General features: G+C 34.1%; 5 protein-coding genes across 5 annotated transcripts in view; 4 read left to right on the top strand and 1 right to left on the bottom strand.

Moving 5' to 3' along the window:
• Positions 1-1,761: 1,761 nt before the first annotated feature.
• LOC105622303 lies at positions 1,762-4,509 on the top strand. Its single transcript, XM_012203723.1, has 2 exons — positions 1,762-3,925; positions 4,088-4,509. The coding sequence occupies exons 1-2, from the start codon at positions 1,762-1,764 to the stop codon at positions 4,507-4,509; spliced, it is 2,586 nt and encodes an 861-aa protein (XP_012059113.1).
• A 3,014-nt stretch (positions 4,510-7,523) lies between these two features.
• On the top strand, positions 7,524-9,086 carry LOC105622302. Its single transcript, XM_012203722.1, has 4 exons — positions 7,524-7,844; positions 7,953-8,276; positions 8,354-8,773; positions 8,868-9,086. Exons 1-4 carry the CDS (start codon positions 7,524-7,526, stop codon positions 9,084-9,086), a joined length of 1,284 nt encoding a protein of 427 aa, XP_012059112.1.
• Positions 9,087-11,045: 1,959 nt separating this feature from the next.
• Positions 11,046-12,578, top strand: LOC105622301. Its single transcript, XM_012203721.1, has 4 exons — positions 11,046-11,357; positions 11,486-11,809; positions 11,869-12,285; positions 12,360-12,578. Exons 1-4 carry the CDS (start codon positions 11,046-11,048, stop codon positions 12,576-12,578), a joined length of 1,272 nt encoding a protein of 423 aa, XP_012059111.1.
• Positions 12,579-13,059: 481 nt separating this feature from the next.
• Positions 13,060-15,476, bottom strand: LOC105622300 (membrane protein FAM174B-like). The gene is made up of 4 exons (XM_012203719.1): positions 15,159-15,476; positions 14,839-14,841; positions 14,079-14,188; positions 13,060-13,691 (listed from the first exon to the last, which is right to left on the bottom strand). The coding sequence occupies exons 1-4, from the start codon at positions 15,474-15,476 to the stop codon at positions 13,526-13,528; spliced, it is 597 nt and encodes a 198-aa protein (XP_012059109.1). The 3' UTR covers positions 13,060-13,525.
• A 5,363-nt stretch (positions 15,477-20,839) lies between these two features.
• Positions 20,840-21,635, top strand: part of LOC105622299 (F-box only protein 33) — a 3,208-nt gene continuing 2,412 nt past the window's right edge. Inside the window, exon 1 of the mRNA XM_012203718.1 lies at positions 20,840-21,265. Coding sequence (XP_012059108.1) covers positions 20,840-21,265 — 426 coding nt within the window. The remainder of the gene's footprint in view (positions 21,266-21,635) is intronic.

Raw genomic sequence — 21,635 nt, 5'->3', positions numbered from 1 at the left:
CTTTCCTTTTTCCTTATTTACGTTTTTTTTTCTTACTAAAAAATTTTAAGAATATCAAATTTTATCAAAAATCAAGGAATTTTCAATCATTTAATTTTATATAATAGATTGTAATTTAAAGATTTTTTGCAAGTTTGTTCTATATTAAGTGTTTTACATTATTGAGCAACTAAGTTATTGATATTCGATTGAAATTCTTAACAGTTATGCTTTGGAATATTTACTTTAAATTCTGGCATGCAAAAGTAATCGATAAAGAAGAAATAGAATTAATAAAGAAATATTAAGATTCAAGGAATTTGAGAAACTAAAAATTTATTTTAAAAATAAGACTAGTTAACAAATTTCAATAGAATAAATTCAATAAATAAATAATTGTTGAAATGAAAGTTTTGCATTTGCATGTTCCTGAAAATAGGACAAGAATTCTAATATAATTGAAATTAATCGTGAAAATTTTAAATCATTTGTTTTTTTTAATTTTTTTAATTTGGAAATTGTATTTTCCTAAACAAATTGAATTTTTATATATATATATATTTTATATATATATATTTTGTTTTGTATATACATAAAAAATGTATGTAAAATCCAGTAATTGAAATAAATAAAAATTTCTAAAGTTTTTTTAAACAAAGTCTTTGTTTATTAAATTAAATTCGTATGTATTAAAAATGTTATTGTGTTCTAAGTTATTTCTTTAAATTAACGACAGATATTTTTTATAGGTACTCCGGCACTCTCACGAAAGAATCGTAAAGGAGAAACGGATGATTGCAACGAGCTGCCAATTAAAGAAATGGATACGGTAATTACAAAGCCGCGTCGGCGACTAGGAATACAAGCCAATTCGGCGCGTTAAATGCTCCCCTGGCGATTCACGTTCTAGCCGGGGCTCTCGCGGATCTGGGATGGCCTTCTGGGAGCAAAAGCGGCAAGAGCAGCAGGAACAGCAGCAGCAGCAGCAGCAACAGCGATATCGGATCAAACTCAGTTAACAAGCCCGTGTCGTCGCTGTATCGGTCGCGCAAGTAGATAGATTTTAAATCGAGTCAACTGTGGGACAACAGTAACAAAGTTAACACGGCAAAATAATCTAGGAGCGATTGGTTCGTGTATTCCGTACATAATGAAAGCACATGAGACGAAACGGTAGTGGATCCCGAGGATGGTGGATGCTGCGAGGAAGAAATTGAATTCTGTTTTTACACGCCGCCTAATCACTCGACACATCGCAGTGTCAAGGGAGATTCTGTTTAATGCAGAACACTGAAAAATGTAGATACAAGTATAGTTACAAAGAAGACACTATTAACCCCATCCTATTTCATCGAAACCTTTCGTGTGTATCGACAATATCCACGATCGATCAGCGAAAGTACAGGCTATAAAATATAACGCTACGCCAACGTCGAAGAGAAACGTACCGGATGTCGCAAGGAAAAGGAATGACACAGTGAGAAGACCTAGAGACAACCAATCTCAGGAATGTGATGTGTGGCAGAATTCCGTGTGAGGAAATCAGTATTTTCGAACGGAAATCGTGGAACGAAAGAAAGGGAGAAACGTACGGAATAACAGATCGACATACGGGATCGAACAAAGACTCGTCCCAACAAGTGTCCTTACACCTTGTGGATTTAAAAGTTTTCTGCCCGACATCATCTTCGTCGCGAAGCGACGTTGACTGTGTTATGGAATGAATCGATGCCCAGACAGGGCATTTAAGTGTCCACGATCATCATCTTCAGTACGAGCATCATGACCCCGATAATGCGCCTGCTCCTCCTATCCGCTCTGCTGGCCATACAATCCTGCTCGACCGTCTGCTCAGCGAGCAGCGATGGTAAACCTAATGGCCCGATCTTTAATTTAGATCACACTGTTCTGGAAAAGAACTTAGCGGCAATCTTCAACAAGGTGGCACATAGTTCCGCGACCACGAAGCGCAGCGTGCCGGCATACGATGCTCAGGTGTCGGCTAGCACAACGTTGTCAACGGTACCATCGCCGTTAACCACCAGTACGATCACCAGTACAACTACCGCTAGCCCATCGATACCCGCTATTAAGTATCCGGCGGCGCCACGGGCCACGGCATCCCCCGTCTTTCGAGATCTGCCGTCGTACGCGCCGCCTTCCAGGGCACTCTTTACACCACCCCTACCACCAGAGTACCTGCATCCATTCGCCGATAAACCCACACTGCGAGGTACCAACTCGGACGTGCATACCAACAACAGGAGACCGGTACCACCACCGAGCTTGACGCCGGCGCACGAGCGGATACCCATCCGACCGCCGGATCTACCTCAGAGTCCTTCTCAAGTACCAGAGAGGCATCATTCTCATACGAGGATCAAATCGGCAAATGTGCCCGATAGCAGAGAGCAGAGGCCGGCGGAATCCGGTGAGGCCGATCGAAAGAACGGCACGAACGATCCTTCGTTCGTGACTCTTCATTACCCCAGTATTTCTAGGATTTTATCTGGCAGCAACGGCAGGAAACAGGATATTCCTGATATACTATTAAAGCCTTTAGCTACGAAAAGTCCGTTGCTGCCGAATATTCCTCTTGCCCCAACGACCGATAAAACTACATCGCCGCCAAGCACTGTGACGCCGAAAACGCATGGCAGTACCGTGGATCCTTCGAAGATCGCTGTCACGCAGCCAACGATCTTCAATCTACCAAACACTGGTCGACAGGACGACGACGGCTATCATCACGGCCTGAGGAACGAACACGATACTGATAGTATCGAAATAGTGGATACGGAGAGGCTACCGTATCCGCAAGCGCAGCCGCCGGCGCCAACGCCAAAGCGACCAGCAAGTGTCGACGACGATGGCGCTGATGATGACCGTTTGATACCACGCGTCGACACGCATCCACTTGAGTCTACGTGGCGGATCGCCTGGTCGCTACACGTATACGTCGCGGCGATTATGTTTACGCTCATGGCCTTGTATTCGATCTACAAGATCGTGCGTTTCAACGAGGCAACGAATCTATTCACACAATCGTACTTCCTAGCTGTTCATCTACTGTTGACCACAATCTGCACTCTGAGGTGCTTTCACCTCTTTTACGACGCTTACAATCTCGGACATTCGCTGCCGGAGTCATTGTCTAGAATTCTAATGTACTTGCCGGCACCACTCTTGTCTACGGCGTTTGCCACTCTGATGTTGTTCCTTGCCCGATGCTCGGAAGCACCATCGCTTAACAACAACATCCTCTCGCCTATTACGCTTGTATTTTCATCCACGGTGCACATTATACTGTGCGTATCCCTGCACGTGTCCGCGCACATGCTCGGTTATCAGGACGAGGCGAGAATCCTACCGCTCATCTGCCAGTGCATTTACATCATCGTCTGCATCACTCTAGGTTTATGCTACATGTACGTGTATCGCGTGGTGCGTTCGCAGATTCATATGGCCAGCAATAAGGCAGCTGGCGCAAATCATATGATGGGCGCCGATCCTACTACGGTGGCTCTCAGCACTGCCATCACCACCACTATTGCCACCGCTTTGTTGTTCATCCTCATGGGCCTCGTGCAGCTCTATGGCGTATTCGGTGTTCAGGAACGTCCGCAACAATTTCCATGGCTCTGGTGGGGCTGGCAGTTCTCCGTCAGATTACTAGAGCTATCCGTTTGTGGTCTTCTAGCCTGGGTTGCCAGCCTATCTCAATATCCGTTGCGCGAAAAACAGATGCAGCAACACTCGGCACACTCGGGCTTCGCTCTGTTTCCATGCGGCAGTTCCACTTCTACGGAAAACATGGATGACGTACTCTACCCCGCCATATGTAGTACCAACCAAGCGATTCAAAATTATACCATGAGAACAGGAAAACAAGTCTACGATGATAGTTTTCCACTGAATACTTTGCCCGAGCATTTGAACATATCAGGTAAAAAAATTGTAACATCTCATATTTTTCATTAACAATCTATTTATAATTGAATGTTTAAAATTTACTTCTCATTATTAATCTAAAAGAGACTGATATTATTTATTAGACTATTCAATATAACTATTAATTTGCAGTAACTAATGATTATTTATTGTATAGGTACCTTTGAGAGACATTCCATCCGCAAATCAGGTACAATGGGCCACTTTCCTCACGAAGGTCGAGGTTCCTTAAGTCGTCATGGAAACGGTATACAAACTCTAAGGAACTCAGAGACTCGCGGGAGGCATACGCCTGTACAAGGTCTACACGAACAAGCTCCAACCAGCGGCTCGACGATGCTAGTCGCCGAGGACGGCTTCGTTAGGTTTCGGAGTCTTGGTGCGGAGGAAGATGAGCTGTCCGATACGCAGAGCATGGTCGGCACTCACGGCAGGGGAAGTTCGCTCGCTGGTAGTGTTAGATATAACGCGAGGCATCCCACAGTACAGCATCAGCACCCCCATCAGCACCAGCATACGCTGCAACACTCGCATCCGAATCAACATCAAACTCACCACCAACTTTACAACAACACATAAAGGCTGTGCCAACGCGATGACTAGAACGTGATTCTTGTTGACTCGGTAGGTAACGAGAAATAAACTTTCAATCGTTTATTATTTTAATGAGAAATATGTAAAAAATAAAATGCTAGTAAATGCATAAGTATCACAATATTAGCAAACAATTTTTTCTAATAAATAAATTTTGGGATAAATATAAATAATAAAATTTTAAATCATTTAACTTTATGAGTGATACAATAATTGATGTTTTTTTATTGCAGACGTAACGATCGTCGTCGAAACATAGGATATATCGACATTCGCGAGAATCGTCGCCCTCGCAAACTTCGGTCTAAACTAATTTTATCTCGTACTCTATGTAAGATATGTCCTGTGTATAGACAACCTAATTGCCATTCCTGCTCTCCCGCTTTGCATCGACGTCCGAGCCAAGCCTCTGCCGTACGATATCTATATATATTTATTTTGATCCTCGATAAGCAAGTAAAAGTATACGGCGAACTCGTTTGGGGTTCCTCTACCTATATGTGGGTAGTTCAGGGTATATTGAAACTTGATCTTATATTAGGCACTTGGTACTTATTAAGATTCATGTGATTGAAAAAAAATAAAGAAATACTGTGTCTCACTGAAGTATATAGGAAAATGCTTCTCTCTCGGTTTTATGTTCACTGTTAGTACCGAACACGGCTGTGGAACGTATTGGAGGAACAAATGATTTTAAATTAGTTCTAATGCCACATAAGGAATTTCGATATATTTTAGCAAACACACTGCTATTTGATGCCACGTTATAGAAGACTTCGACGTTATATTGTCCCAGCAGATTTTATAACATTCATTATTTTACATAGTCGTACATACATTAAAAAGCATTTCAATGACCACCTTTCAATTGGTACTTGTTCTTCTTTGAATTTACTATTGTGACGGAAATTCGACATAAAATCAGCTTTGCGATCAGCAGGAAGTATATATTTTTTACAAAAAAAATTGTACGCGAGGTCCAAACACTCAACTGGGGAAAACAATTACGATTCTCATTCAGGTATTCCGAGATTAGGATATGATTGTGTCAAGCTGAAAGCGATGTTTGTACAGTCGATGATAATTTATCACTCAGTCCAATTGTACGATTTAGTTAGCGGCTAAGACTAGATTAAGAAAATTGCGGGTTACGTTAAGTTTAGCCATTAAGTTAGGCAAGACGCGACTAATGTCAACAGGTTTACATTTAATAAATCGAAGGAGAATAAGAAAGACGTCAAAAAAAAATACTACTACCGATTTAGAATAGATGACATAAGTGCGATTTAATGTCACACACACACAGGCCAGCATTTTATTTTATTTCTCAGATTCTAAGGTACAAAATAGTACTTTTTACCTTTCACTTCGTATATCGATAGGTCGCAATGTATATGTTTATATATGGACATTGTAAATAAGGTATACGGGCTCGTCGTGAGTGAATCTACTGTTATGATGGAATCCAATTGGGTTCTATTCGAGATATTGGAATTTATACATTTCTTGATTGTATAAAAAAAGATGCAAGACTTGTATTTTAATTTATGTCAGAAGCTGTATTTATTATGTGAAACATTCCACAACAAGTGATCAGTGTGTGCGCGATCGATTTGTGTGGGATTTTATTGCAATTATAAATTTATCTAGGCGCTAAATGAAACGGAACAAATGTAAATAAAAGCTTTTTTGCGAAGTCTTTACGTTTGTCTTACTTTCGAATGCGATTTTAGTCATTCTAGATGCAGCAGATGTACGTAAAACATACTTCTTTTTACATTTTTATAAAAAAATGAATTTTAGTTTGAATATACCTTCACAGGTTATTGTGTTCACATTATTAATTTATATCGGGATAGCATAATTTAGATAAATTTTACAAGACTGCTGTCAGTTTATAATTTGACATGCATTACACAAAAATGTTCCCAAATTTAGGTTTCCTATAAACAAATTTTATATTGTAATATATAAATATAATGTGTTAGTTATGTATGCATATTTAAATGATTTTGTTTTATTGTACCATTTCTTTCCATTTTCATTCTCCATTTCATTTAAATTCCTCATAGAAAATTATCATGCATGTATTTTATTTTCAAAGAATATTAATATTATATTTTATATATTGATAAATATATCTTATATTTTATATATGATGTCTACATGAGATAGCGAATAACGATATTACATTGATTTCTTTCGAAATCTATTAATATTTGACTTTGGTAAGTATATTTTATAAAAATATATAACTCTCCTTATCTTGATGACATAAATTTGATATTAAACAGTGATATTAAACAGAAGTATTAATCGAACATATTAAAGTATCACTAGTAAAGTATACACATTAAAGTATCTACTAATTAAAGTTCTTGAATAGTCACCACAGCTATATTGAATCGTAATGTCAGAAGCGAGAAATGACACGTTAATTTTTATTATATGCTATTTATAAATAAAGACAATTTGAATAAAACAAAATGATGAGATTATTTTAAAACATTTGTAAAAATGAATGAAACGAAAACTATGCTTATTCTCCCTGACAGTCAATAAATAATCGTAAAAAGTCATAAAAGGTATGTGTAAGTGAAAATAACGCATGCGCATTGAATAAAAGCACTTAATGTGCCTTTTATCACTTTTTACATCATAATTGAATCATTTGAATCATTACATCATGATTCAAGATAGTTGTGATGACTACTCAGGAGCCTTAATAAATTAGATACTTTGTGGACTTTATACAGGAAGCTTTTTTATAATGTTTTTGATAACATAAGAAATATAGTGTACTTAATATTTCGTATCTTTATCAAACTCTGATAAAGCACAAGATAAGTTATATAACGCAGAGCAGTTTCGTCATTGATTTAGTTTGCTCATATTCGTTAATTCATTGACTTACAATCCTTCGCGTATTATTATAAATAAATATTTAACGTATAAAATATTAGTAAATTATATCAATTAATTTTAATAACAAAAAAAGAATGAATTTGAATAAAAAGTGTATTACATTAAGTGAAGTGAACAACAAATTCACAGAAGATGTGCTAATAAATATCCTCTCCAAAATATGCAACGGAAAAGAAGTGCAATTGACAGATTGGAGTTTTAACGAGGGATCTGCTAAAGGTGATAATTATTTGTCAAATATTTACAAGGGCAAAGTGAATGGCATTATAAATGGCGATCCAAAACAACATGTGCAAGCGAATATTGTCGTAAAGTCAATGCCAAAAAATCCTAGAACACGAAAGACTCTCAGATGTATAGACTTCTTCAATAACGAAATCGCTTTTTATACGCAGGTAAGATTAGATATTTATACTTCTTTTTCTGAGACTTGTACATCTTCGTTTGAAAAAAATTATATTTATTTATGTAATCAAATAAACCATTTTCTAATTATTTTACAGATTATACCCAAATTTGAAAACTTTCTAGCAGAAAAAGGACAAACCGATCTATTATGCATACCACGTCATGTAATCTCCTCCACAGATAATGAAAACGGTTTTCTAATTTTAGAAGATGCTTCTTGCTTAGGATTTCGTGCCGTTTCACGACAGAACTGCCTAGATTGGGCAGAATGTTTAGCTGTCTTGAAGACATTGTCCAAATTTCACGCGATCTCATTTGCGTACAAAGATCAGAAAAAGGAAGAGTTTGCAGAAATGACAAATTCTTTAAAAGAAACCCTCTTCGGCCATGAACATTGGGACTGGTACAAAGGATTTCATGTAAATAACAGAAATATCTGATAGAATTTATATGATAGAATCAGTTTTCTTTCTAGAATAAAAAGATCTTTTTCCAGGAAAAGATACAAGTTCTAATTAAACACGCTTTAGCTACCGAATATCCTAACAGCAAAGCTGAGAAACAATACAATTCTTACAAATTTGGTGCTCTCTTTAACAAATGTACAGAACTATGTAATAGAAGAGATGCTCCTACATCTATCGTAGTGGAGGGTGATTGTTGGAGTCCAAACTTTTTAATCCGCGACATTGGAAGAAATCAAAAGCAAGCATTGATGCTTGACTTTCAGCTTGCACGTTGCGTAAGTCCTGTCATGGACCTGTCGTTTCTAATTTATGCTTGCACTCTGAAGTCATTTCGTGATCAATATTTTGATGAGACATTAAAAACATATCACTCCGAGTTGAGCAATGCCATTAGATTACTCGGATCTGACCCAGAGAAACTTTATCCATGGGATTTATTCATGAAAGAGGTAAAAAGAGAGATTTTAATTTTTCTTAGGAGAGAGGAGGTTTTAATTTTTCTCAGGAGAGACAATACTATAATCAATGTGTAATTAATTTTAGGTGAAGGAGCAATTTGTGTTTGGTGTGTTTGCTTCGCTTGACGCTATTCCATTATGCCTGATAGATTTACCCGAATCATTTACCATAGACACTGCTGTTGAGGATAATGAAACAATAGATATTAGTGATGTGATATTGTCATTTTCTTATCTTACAACAATCGGAAGGCAAAGATTAGCGGATGTCATAGTTCACGCTGTTGAAAAAGGATACATATAACACATATAACACAAAGAAAGCTTTACTATAAGATCATTATTTGCTGTAAAATATAATTAAAACAATTAATAAGGATTATTCGACACAATTCAATATAAGTTTTCTTCCTATGATACAATATTCTTCTTTTTATATAAATATTAAAAAGGAAATAATATTCATTGTAGTAGAATATTGTGTGCTTATGGAATTGTGATACACTAACCAATCTATATTATTTAAATAAATAAAATATTTTTAATTTCTCTGAAGAGATTCTTATTAAAACAATACAACTTATATTATTTGATATAATTCAATATAAGTTTTCTTATGACACATAAATAGAAATCTATATGTTATCTATAAATAAATGAGATATTTTTAATTTCTCTAAAAAAAATTGTAGGGGAAGAATCTCTTTTTAAATTATTAATCATTCCTCCTTTTTAAATAATTATTCATTCTGATTAAAAATATATTTTCTTTAGATTACACTTAATATTTTTATATTTCTGTAATGTTACAACTATAAAGAAAATGATAATTGGATCATGTTGCTCGCATGCAACTTCATCAGAAACAATGTTTATGTAACATATTTTTTTACAACTTTTTATTATTCTTTTTCTTTGCCAAGGCAAAGTCTTGCAAATTTCCAAGTTTTCTGGAACACTAGAATCTCCGTAGTGTAACATATTACGGTATAGGCGATATATGCATACATTCCGTAACTTATCAAAATTCGGAGCACATCAGTATATAACTATAATCACAAGAAAATTTGCAATATCATAGCGGAAGAAAAGTCAATAAAAGATAAACTGCGGGTGTATAAATATTTATACATTCTTAATGATTTCGATAATGATTCTATATATATATATATACAAACATTTAATCCAACTTTCCACTTAAAAACACAAAACATTAAATAAAAAGAGTGTAGTTTTTGCGATCGTATACGATAACACGCTCTATTTCTTATCAGCTGTTTTATAAAATGAAATTTTCTATCGGAGAATCTTCTCATTTTTTCTAGCAATACGTAAGGTTATGTTTCGCGCAGTTTCGCGATGCAAATCGATGATAGAAACATGCGCACGATCTATAGTCGACTACAGTGTTCAGAATGTCGACGGAGAGAGACTGGCAGTTCATAGAATTCAGTCACATTTCCTCTTGTGGCCTCTTGCCACTGTTTATATCATTTAATTCGTCCCCACTACGCGAGCCCGGTTGATTCAATAAATCTCAACAAGATCCTGTATTCCATTTACAATGGAAAATTACGTCTAACGTCATAGTTTCATACGTGGCAGATCGACGCCAGGAATACGAGGTTTGTTCACGTGCGATTACTACGATTACAGTATTAATAATCGGGACGTCTTTTTTACGATCGACTGCATCGTGTGAAGAACGACTGACGTAAACATTTCTTTCCCCCCCCTCCCCCCTCCTCTCTCTTTCAACGAGAAGAACTGGATCATAAAGAAGAGATTTATATATATGTAAGTGAGCATAATCATGCTGTGTCAAAAATTGTACTGTAGAAAAGTTGAAGATTATAAAATGACAAGATGCTTTTGTGAATGAATTACAGACCGTTTTTATCACGGAAAGAAAAGATCGAGTTATCAGAGAGATATTAAAAATTACTATAAATCACGTCTGACGAGATAACAAGTGAGTTATAAATATAAGTAGCAACGGCTTCATTAGCTTATTTCTTAATAATTCAATGATGTTCACTTATTTGTTACATTCTTTTAATGAGAAATATCTATTTTAAAAGATTTAAATCGCACGCATTGATCTAAACGTTCCATTAAATTAACATAAGTATTAATTTCGATAATATCGCAATATTTAAATCTAGTATTTAATATTCCCAATCAGATTTCAGTATTTCGAAAGTATTGTCGAGTTTCATAAATTAATTTATTAATAAATACGAAAGTAGAAGAAATTAAGATCATGAGTCAAACTAAAAACCATGTTAATTTGAGCGACGTGAGTGACAAGTTCACGGAAGAGGTGCTAGCAGACGTTCTTCGTAAAGCATGTGATGGGAAGAAGGTGCAGTTGACAGATTGGAATTTTGGCGAGGGATTTGCCAAGGGTGATAGCTACTTGTCGACTGTTAACAAGGGTATCTTGTACGGTGTTGTGGACGGGCAACAAGTGCAGGTTAATTTCGTCGTAAAATCAATTCCCAAAAATGTTGGCAGGAGAAAGACTTTCAGGAGCGAAGATTTTTTCGGTAACGAGATCATGTTCTATACAAAAGTGAGGGTATACGAAATTTCTTTTTATGTAATTGGAAATGCATATATCTTTTAAAAAATGGATCCGTTATATATAATCAAGTAGTAATACAGATGTAAAACATTTATAAATACAAAACAATTTTATAGATTATCCCTAAGGTTGAAAAATTCTTAGCAGAGAGAGGACAGAGCAATCTGTTGCGTATACCACGTTACTTGGCTTCTTACATGGATGGTGAAAATGATTTTATAGTCTTAGAAGATGTCTCTCCTCTAGGATTTGGACCAGCATCCAGGCAAAGCTGCCTGGATTGGGCGGAATGTACAGTAATCTTACAAGCCTTGGCGAAATTTCACGCAATTTCATTTGCATACAGAGATCAACGAAAAGAAGAATTCGTAGAAATAACAAGCTATTTAAAAGAAACTTATTTTGGTAATCATAACTGGAACTGGTACCAAAGATTTCATGTAAGTAATTACGTGTTACATTTTCAATAATTCTTACTAAAGTATATCTTCTGTTACAGAAAAAGTTAGTTGATATAGCAAAACATGCATTAATGACAGAATATCCTAACAGTAAAGCTGAAAAGCAATTTAATTCCTATGAATTTGGTACACTCTATAACAAGTGTACAGAATTGTGTGAAGAAAATGCCCCGACATTTGTTATAGCTGCGGGTGACTGTTGGGCCCCGAACTTTCTAGTCCGAGATATTGGGCAAAATAAAAAAGAAGCACTAGTACTGGATTTTCAGCTTGCACGTTGCGCTAGTCCTGTCACAGATCTATCGTTTTTAGTTTATTCTTGCACTCAGAAGCCATTTCGAGATGAGTATTATGATGACATATTGAAAGTTTATCACTTCGAATTAAGCAGCGCCATTAAATCTCTTGGATCTGAATCAGAAAGGATTTATCCATGGGATTTATTTATGAAAGATGTAAAGTATTTATTTTACTTTCAAAATTTTAAAATGGGAATTATATAGATACTAATACTCGATATTAATTGCAGGTGAAGAAAAATTTCATATTTGGATTAGTGTTCGCTCTGGAAAGTATTCCATTTTGTCTATTGGACCCATCACAATCATTCGATTTAGATGCTATTATCAAGAGTAACGAGGCAGTAAATATTGCTGATGTATGGACATTATATAATATTAAAACATCAAGTGGAAGACAAAGATTAGCAGACGTAATTATTCATGCAGTTGAGAATGGTTATTTATGAAAAAGGATATTATTTTTATATAATTCATCTTTCTGCGTTATAGAAGATTATAAAGCACAACTATCATTTTAATACAATAATGCATATTATACATATTACATATATTATGCATTATATCTATAACATATGTTATATACCAATACTATTGTAGTAGCAATATACTAATACTATGTAATATATTGGTATACCTACTGCTGAAGTATTATTGCAATATATAATATTATTGATATATAAATATATACACACACACACACACACACACACACACACACACATACACACACACACACACACACACAAAATTACTAATATATTTAATTATTAATAAACTTTTACTGTCACATATTTATTATTTTTTTCAATAGATTATATATCTCAAAATTATATTTATACATATGTGCAATTAAATTTTATGCGCGCACGCGTGCACAATTTTTATTAAAAATGTGTAGAATTAAATAAAATATAGACAATATCCATGTCTTTTTATATAATTTTAATTACAACAACGTAGATTAATTAAAATATAATCTGTATAAGAGTAAAGAGATATAGCCACCCCTTAACTTTTCTTCTTAGACGATACATATCTAAACTTTTGTGTTATCACATAGTAATATTAACAGAGTGGAGAGTATTGGTAGAAATTTTTGTATTTTTTCTTTTTTGTTTGTTTTTATGAAAAGTACATCTATTGCTGACAAGCATAGTACGTTAATTATAAGTGCATCACAGATGCACTTGATGCATATTTGATGAATAATCTTGCTGCGCAAAGCAAATAACTTTTAAGACGTTGAAAAATGTCTTAATCTGTCTCGCAATTGATAGTCTTCGTGTATCATCACGAAATCGCGGGTAAAGTTATGAAAAATCACATGATGTCGAGAATATTACACGGATGACATATATAATAGCGCAACAGTGTTTTTCACTAAGAGACACGTCTATGTGTTTTGATGTTGAGTATTGATTGTCACAACGTTACTCGCATCAAAAACAGTTGTGTCTTCATCGTCTTCCTCATCCAGTGGCAGCGGTCGCATCTCGACGTCTTGCCTGTGCGTGAGGACACCGTATTTTCGAACCAACTGAGCGCGTGTCTTACTTAATCTGCCGATAAGAGCAACACAAAACTCATTAAATTATTAATCATATATCAGATAAGTATCTACATTCTAAATTCTTTGGAGTGGAATCTCATTCTAAAGAATGAAAATTAAATCTTGAAAAAGAGTGACTCAAATTTCAATCTTCAAAAGTGAGACTTCACTCTACAGAAATTCTCTGAGGCCCAATTCCACAATTCACGATTGTCAACCTCGGTCAATCGAAGTTTAATTTATTCATCTCTTTTGAATTCTAAAAATTAAAAAGAGATGAGAAATAAGTTGAACCTTTATTAAGAGTTAACTGTGAGTTGTGGAATTGAGTCTAAAAAGTTTTAGAGAGTATGTAACACATTGTTCATGTTCATTACTATTGTCTGTTTAAACGTACCTTAAACTACGGAACATGATGTAGGCCATGACAAGGATGCTTAGTCCCACGAAGACTAAGAAACCACGTATAAGAGCACCAGTATTGAAGGATGTTTTTCCTTCGCTGGACTATTTCATCAAAATGCCATAGTTAATAAAAGAGAAAAATCAAGATATAAATATAATTCAGTAATACAACATATGCAGTCTGTAAAGTTCTATTTATAAATTTAAATTTATATATGATGTTCTTAAAAAATATTTTGCCAAAAATTTTAGCAATATAAATCACAAACATGAAATGTATAAAGTTCACAAATATATTCATTCAACATAAAAAAACATTAATACTAATATCTGCTAATATTAATCTATTAATATGGATAAAAAATATATATATTTATATTCATATTTAATTAATATGTTAATATGTATCAACAATTAATATGTGTTCCATCATTAATATTTATGATTTTTAGCATTAATGCTATAATTGCAATGCACTAGAATCGATTGCTTTAGTATAATCAATCATATATAAATTATTCTAAAATTTTTTCCATGAGCACTGATAAATTACAATTACAATAAATGATACAAGAATTATTTCAGTGCACAGTAATAATTAATTTTTTCTACTTTTAACCTTTGTTTTCGCAGCATTGCGTGTGCGAAATTGCCTTTAATCTTAGAACGAATTTAGAACGAAAAAAAAATAAATAAATAAATAAGCGATTTTTGATTCTCAAAGATGTTTATAAATTCAAAATATAAGAAACATGCTAGTATCAAATCAATGAGATCTAAAATCCTCTTTTATTGCATATAGCTTTTTATTTTACAGAAATTATATAAATACAGAAGACAAAATACAGTATATATACACTTTTCTTCTTAAAGCATCGCACAGAAAAATTTTATTGTAGTTTTTCGTCTTTTTTCATGCGAGTTTTTTCGTACGAGATTGTTATCTCCTCGAATATATCATGCATTATGAGATAATCGAAGTTATTCGAGGTTATAATTTATGTTAAAAACAATAAAATTATGGCCATATACGAGAACGAGGATGTAGCTTGAATTTAACAAAGATACGAACCTCACTGGACGTATCTACGTGTGCAGTTTTATTCACGACGGTGACGTCTGACGGCTTCGAGGTTATGTCGTGCGTCTTGTCATCAGCCGCCGGTTTTTTCGCATCAACGGGCGACTCGGCCGCATTCCTTTGACTTTCCTTATCGCCAAGCTTCTCATTCGTTTCCACATTATCGATAGGAACTGCCTTCCCGTCTACATTCGTCGACGACGCGTTCCTCTTCTCCCGGAAAATCCCATCGCAGACTGCCGTCTGCGCCAACAGGAAGATCAACAGAAATATGAAGAACTTGAGCTTCTGGATCTTCGACCGCGTCATCGTGCCGTGTCATTTAAACGGCGCGGCAACGGCGGCGCGGCGACTATAGATTTCTTCCTCGCGGTTTACAACACGACAATCCGACGTTCTAACGCGTTCTCCATGTTGCTCGCCCGTCCGGTGCGCACAATTAGATGTCCGTTCTCCTCGTCACGCTTCCTCCCGGACCAGCTGTTTTGCGACGCGATATGTCCTTCGGAGTTCGGACAATTCCGTGTCCTCACGCGCGCGACGTCTCGCAACGCACATGTCGCGGAGAATCGCGTGCGTAATCGCGCTCCGTTTAGCGTTAAAGGCTATAAAAGGCGTTAAAAACCTCATCCAGACTTGCGATCGTGAATACGCGCACACTTGTACATGCGCGTGTCAACGTCTTCAATGATAACGATCGGGATATCGATCGAATTATAAAACCAGCAGCACATGTATGTTTTCCTGCTTGATATTGCTCACATTTTATTTAATAAATTATTAAAAATAATTCTGTATGATGCAATTTTAATAACAAATCTTTTTATTTATCCAACTCAAATAGTAGTAGTTTTAATTAAAAAATATTCTTATTGATGAGCCTCTTATTATTCAATCCAAGTAATGGTAGCTCTTTAATATTATATTCTTTGTCAAAAATGATTACTCCTCGAAAAAAACTATTGTACCAAATTAAAAATTATAACCTAAATAATATAGTCTTAACTAACCAAGTAAAATTATAATATCAATATAAGATGATTAAATATTTCATCTTCTCTTGAGTGTCATGTCCGCATTATCGCCCTTATTATCGAGGAAATCGTTTCGTAACCCGGCTTAGCACCTTGATACCAACGCGATTTAATTATTTAATAATGATTTCCTTTTCCACGATGCTTGAAAGGAGATTTAACGCTTGATTTCCAATACGTCTATCCCCTTAATTGCATTTTTATATTTTTTATTGTTAATTTATATATTCAAAATTCTTTTACATTAATTGTTCTCATGATTTTACATTAATTTAACACAAATATTTTTGTTAAATATAATGAAAGTATATTTTTTCAGTTTTGCAGCTTTATCTGTCTTGATGATTTTCATATCGGTATGTATCCAGAATAGATTTTCTTTTTTAATGCGTGAGAAAAATGATTTTGATATCAGCGTATATTATTAAATGCACTTTGGTTAAATCAAATATTTTTGATTGTTATAACAAGATTCGAGATTTTACAGCTGTAATGTTTAGTAGATTGTATTAGATTATAAGAATTATAGCATATTATATTATAAAGATTTTAATATTTTTCAGTTTGGATTTAACAAACGACAAATATTTGTTCCGTCAGTAATACGCAACATTACCAGAATTCTGATGAACGTTAAGTCCCAGCGCACTCTAATAGTTTAATTATTTTATTAATGTTTTATTTAATAAATATACTTATAATATGTGTCTATATTATTTTATTAATAATAGTAATTAAATATAAAATACACAGGTATGCAGATAAAGTACATAATCCATCATATGTACGCTTTTTATAAATACAATATAACGTAATAAAATATAATATAATGTAATAAAACATGTGTTTTCTATATGATTAACAAATATCAGCATGCAATTTTGTTTGCATTCGATTCCCTTTAGTCAAATATTAAGTTATAAACAAATGGAAAATGAGATCAATTAGATTATCATCTTTTGATAACAAATATTTAATTAACAAATACCAGTATGTAATTTCCGTTCTATCTCTTTTTGTTAAATATTAATCATAAACAAATAGAAATCAATGACGAATAAATCGATTTTTCATTATCATTTTCTAGCTTAGTTAATTATTTTAAGCATACAAAATAAAAAACATTTCGATTTACAATTAGTCTTCCTCAATTTAATTGTATAATATTTATTACGTGTAGTAAAAAGAAATCTATTATTTTTGCATGAAATTGAATGGAAAAATAATGGATTTCTTTTTACTACCTCTAATATTATGATATTAATATTAATATTAATTAATGAGTATATATTAATAAGTAATATTAATAAATTTATTAATATTAATAAATATGTAGTATTTATTAATATATAATCTATAAAAAAAGGTTTAAATTAATATACATATATAACCCAAATAGTTACTAATATCACTGTGATTATAAATTATTGTTATATATACGAAAGGAATATATTTATAAGTTATTTTCTTATAATTCATACACAATAAAATTTGGCCAGATATTTCTTAGTCAAAACATCATCTGGACCTTCAACAAATAAGCTGATATTATTTATCATCATTTTAACAATTGAATGTTATTTGAGTTGAAGTTGAATGTAGAAAAATTATTAACATTTAATACACTTAAAAAGAATGACCGGTCAGGGATAACAAATCATATAGTTTAAAAATTTTGCAGCAAGTAATTTTACAGTCGAAATAATTGCCGATTAATCGAAATTTTATTAAAGTCACCTTTTTTTCCAATCGCAATTCTGGATAACATTTTCTGCGTAAAACAGACTTTCAAAACGTGTGTCCATTCTTGTTCATAATATTATCTTTTATTTTTCTTTTTTTTGTTAAACGAATCTCACGATAATTAATAATAGTTATCAAGTTAATCATTAATAACGTGACCTCATTAATGATCGTTAACGTAGATAAAATTATTATCATTTACGATGTCATTAATTTTAAATCTATGTGTGATAAGCCCCTCTGTAACTTTATAAACTTTCTAAGAATGAAATTTATACTAGAAAAAATAGAACTTTAAGCGAAATCTTTTAACAATTTTTTAATTATAGTAATATTATATAATAGCTATTTTATAATTAATTGAAGCTTTTTTGTAGACTATACATTAACAAATATTTCTTATTAATTCTAGTATTTTATATTAATATATAACATTGTAAAAAAGTCTAAACTCTAAATTAATATACAGTCTAAAAGTCAGCAGTAGATGATGCACATTTTCTTGATCGTCCTAGTAAAACTCTTTTACCAATCGAATAAAATAGCTATTTTTACGTGCGTCTATAACAAAATGAAACGAAAAATATTCATTTGTTGTTTGCTGATAAGTAAACGTATCATTTGTTCTGGAAATGTGTGTCTGCCCAGAGAAGTCTGCATTGAGACGTCTTATACACAAGGTATCCTATTTTAAATAATACATTAAAATTTTTTGATAACTATAGTAGATACGGAAAAATATTTCAAACAAAAACTGTATAGTTTGAAGGAGATTACCATTGATTTGATCTTAGGTGGCGTCGCCAAGATCAAATCAATGATACTTCTTGTCCCCCTCCAAACCATATAACTTTTGTTTGAAACATTTTTCCGTATCTACCATAGTTTTTTCGAGAAATCTTAATGTATTACTTAAAATGGGACACCCTGTATAAGACATTATAAAAACATCTTAAAATTCATGAGACATATTTGGCACTATATGAAAGACGTTTATATGACATTTTAAGATGTTTTATGTTCCGATTTATAATGTCTTGTAGACATTATCTTCAAGATAATTGTTTCAGACATTTGTTAAAAAATAAAAATAAAAATTACTGATATCAAAACGCGTTGACATGAGGAAAAATACAAAGCAAAACCTGGAATTACCTGATAAATCTATATATTAATAATATCATATTTACACAGAAATAAAAATGTTATTTCTTCCACTATGCTTACATATTTTCTATAACGATCTGTCAAAATATACATTAGATTTGTTATCTATTAGTAAAGTAAGATAAGTATTAAATAATTGATATAGCGATTTATCAAATAACTTCAGTTTTTATCTCATATTTTTCCTCTTATCAACGCGTTTTCAGATAATCTCGCAATTATTTAGTTATATAGTTGCTAATTATGTAGTTGCACAATATTAATAATATAATACAAAACATTAGAGAATGCCAGATTAATTCATATCCAATATTTTTATAGGTTACGTACTTATATAATTTTCTCCCACAAAGTTAAAACGTTCTATTTGTTTTATGTAAATATGATCCCGATTTTATGAACGATTTTCTCTTATTAAACGATGTATTGAATACCGCAAAGAGATTTTAATTTCAAATTCTCTTTCCATGTCTATCCGCAAATAAGATATTTATATATTTTATAAAATATTTCAAATAAGATATTAATGTATTTATATATAAGAATTGTAAATCTGAAACGCTTCGTCTCTCTTTTTTTTTACTCTCTTCGAGCATAAACACGGCACGAATTTGCTCTTTCATTCCAAGAATATGCATTTATATTTATGGAATAATGTTGACACGCGTGGAGTGGATGACCAATTCACCAATGGAGGCGAGGCAATTCGACACGTGGTATACGTGCCTGTGTGCTGCAAATATGTATAATTCGTGGGATTCAGTGCGGGATTTAATTTATCCCCCGGCCCCAAGCTAAAGCTTTGCTATTTGCAAATCAAGCTTTCATCGAATACTAATAATTTTTATATATAGAGATAAGTAATTTTAATCTCAGTTTACCCTTAATCTTTTTTTTACTTCTTAAAACTAACAAAGTATGTTTAACTGAGATTAAAATTTATGTATATTTATTAGTTATAGAAATGGACATTAACTACTTTGATTAAATCCCAATTAACTTACTGTTAAAGTTCCGTTAGCAGTGTCAAAAATTATTTCTTTTATTATGAGATTAGTAGCTCTATAACTAACTTAGTAATGGATCAGCTGATACTGATATAATTTCCATTTACATTGTTCAGTTTAAATTATATCATTTTAAGGTCAGCAAATTTTTGGAGATTTCAGGCAATGCGAATAGATACCTTATGTTTCTCTCTTATCGTTACATAAATTTTAACATCAAATTCTGATGGAATTAAGGATGAAATTGGATTCAATTTTACTTTTCTGTCTCTTATCTTTTTCATGAATTTTGCAGACAACCGGCAATTAATTTTCCTCCGTCTTTCTATTTTTTTCAGCCCATTTCTCAAACTCTGATCTTTTTTTATCACTGATATGTTTTCTCGTGAGTTTCCTCGCAAGTGGAAATTGACATTGACCCGTGGGTGAATCGATACGCGAATTCAGCCCTGCTACGTGTATATACATTCACATTCATGCGTGTGGTAGGTCAGACGCGCAGCGGTGAGAGACGAAGAGATAGAGAAAAGTCAGGACTACCAGGAGTGCCAGGAGAGGCCGCCGCGGCTGCGGCAGTTGAGGCTGGTTGGAGCCGTTGGGGGCGTTTGGGCAAGCGCATGAGCACGACTCCACGGCCTCTACGAGAGTGAGTTCGCGTTTGCGAGGAAGTCGCGATCGTGAGTTCGGTGCGTGCACACATCGGCTCGCGTACATATAATATATGTATATATACATGCCCGTCTCGGCTGTGAACGGCGCGCCCGCGGCTGCGATCGCCGACGGGTCAAACGGCGTAGCAACGGATGGCTCGCGATTCTGGCCGATCGGCTGGCTGAACATGATGCGCGCCTGCGACGATACGTCCGATGTACGATTGGAGAAGTTTCGAACGGCGACAAGCGGCGCCGTCGCGACGTCGGGGAATGGGGACGCGAACACGACGGAGGAGATGGCGACGTCGAGGAAGTGCGATGGACAGCTGTCTATGCTGTGCGCGACGAACAGCTGTTCGTCCTGCAAGCCTGCATGCCGTACGTCAGAAATGGAGCAAGAGGACCACGGCCCGTCTTGGGACAACCTGCCCACCGTTATCTTGCAGGAAATATTCTCATATTTGTCGCACGAGACCAGAATAAGAGCCTCCCAGGTATATAGAAGTGTGAGAGAGAGAGAGAGAGAGAGAATGTGTGTGCGTGCGTGTGTATGTTGTCTGTGTAGTTTTGCCTCTTGTTTTCCTTTTCTTCACGATCGTTTGCGCTGTAAACTGACCTGACATTGTGTATGGCCGATAAAGCTGTCGCGTCATTTGCAAGAATATTTCTTATGCGACGGAATGTATACTAATGAGAATTCGCTATCTGCTTCTCGTCTGACATACGCTTGCTCAATCGTTATTTGCATGGGTAAAAGTTTACGAACGTTATCATATATATATATATATATATATATATATATATATATATATATGTGTGTGTGTGTGTGTGTGTGTGTGTGTGTGTGTGTGTGTAGTGTGTAGT

Source organism: Atta cephalotes, assembly GCF_000143395.1.
Source record: "Atta cephalotes unplaced genomic scaffold scaffold00043, whole genome shotgun sequence".
Lineage (NCBI taxonomy): Eukaryota > Metazoa > Arthropoda > Insecta > Hymenoptera > Formicidae > Atta > Atta cephalotes.
The sequence above is the reverse complement of the archived record's forward strand: the minus strand, read 5'-3'. Positions and strand labels throughout refer to the sequence as shown.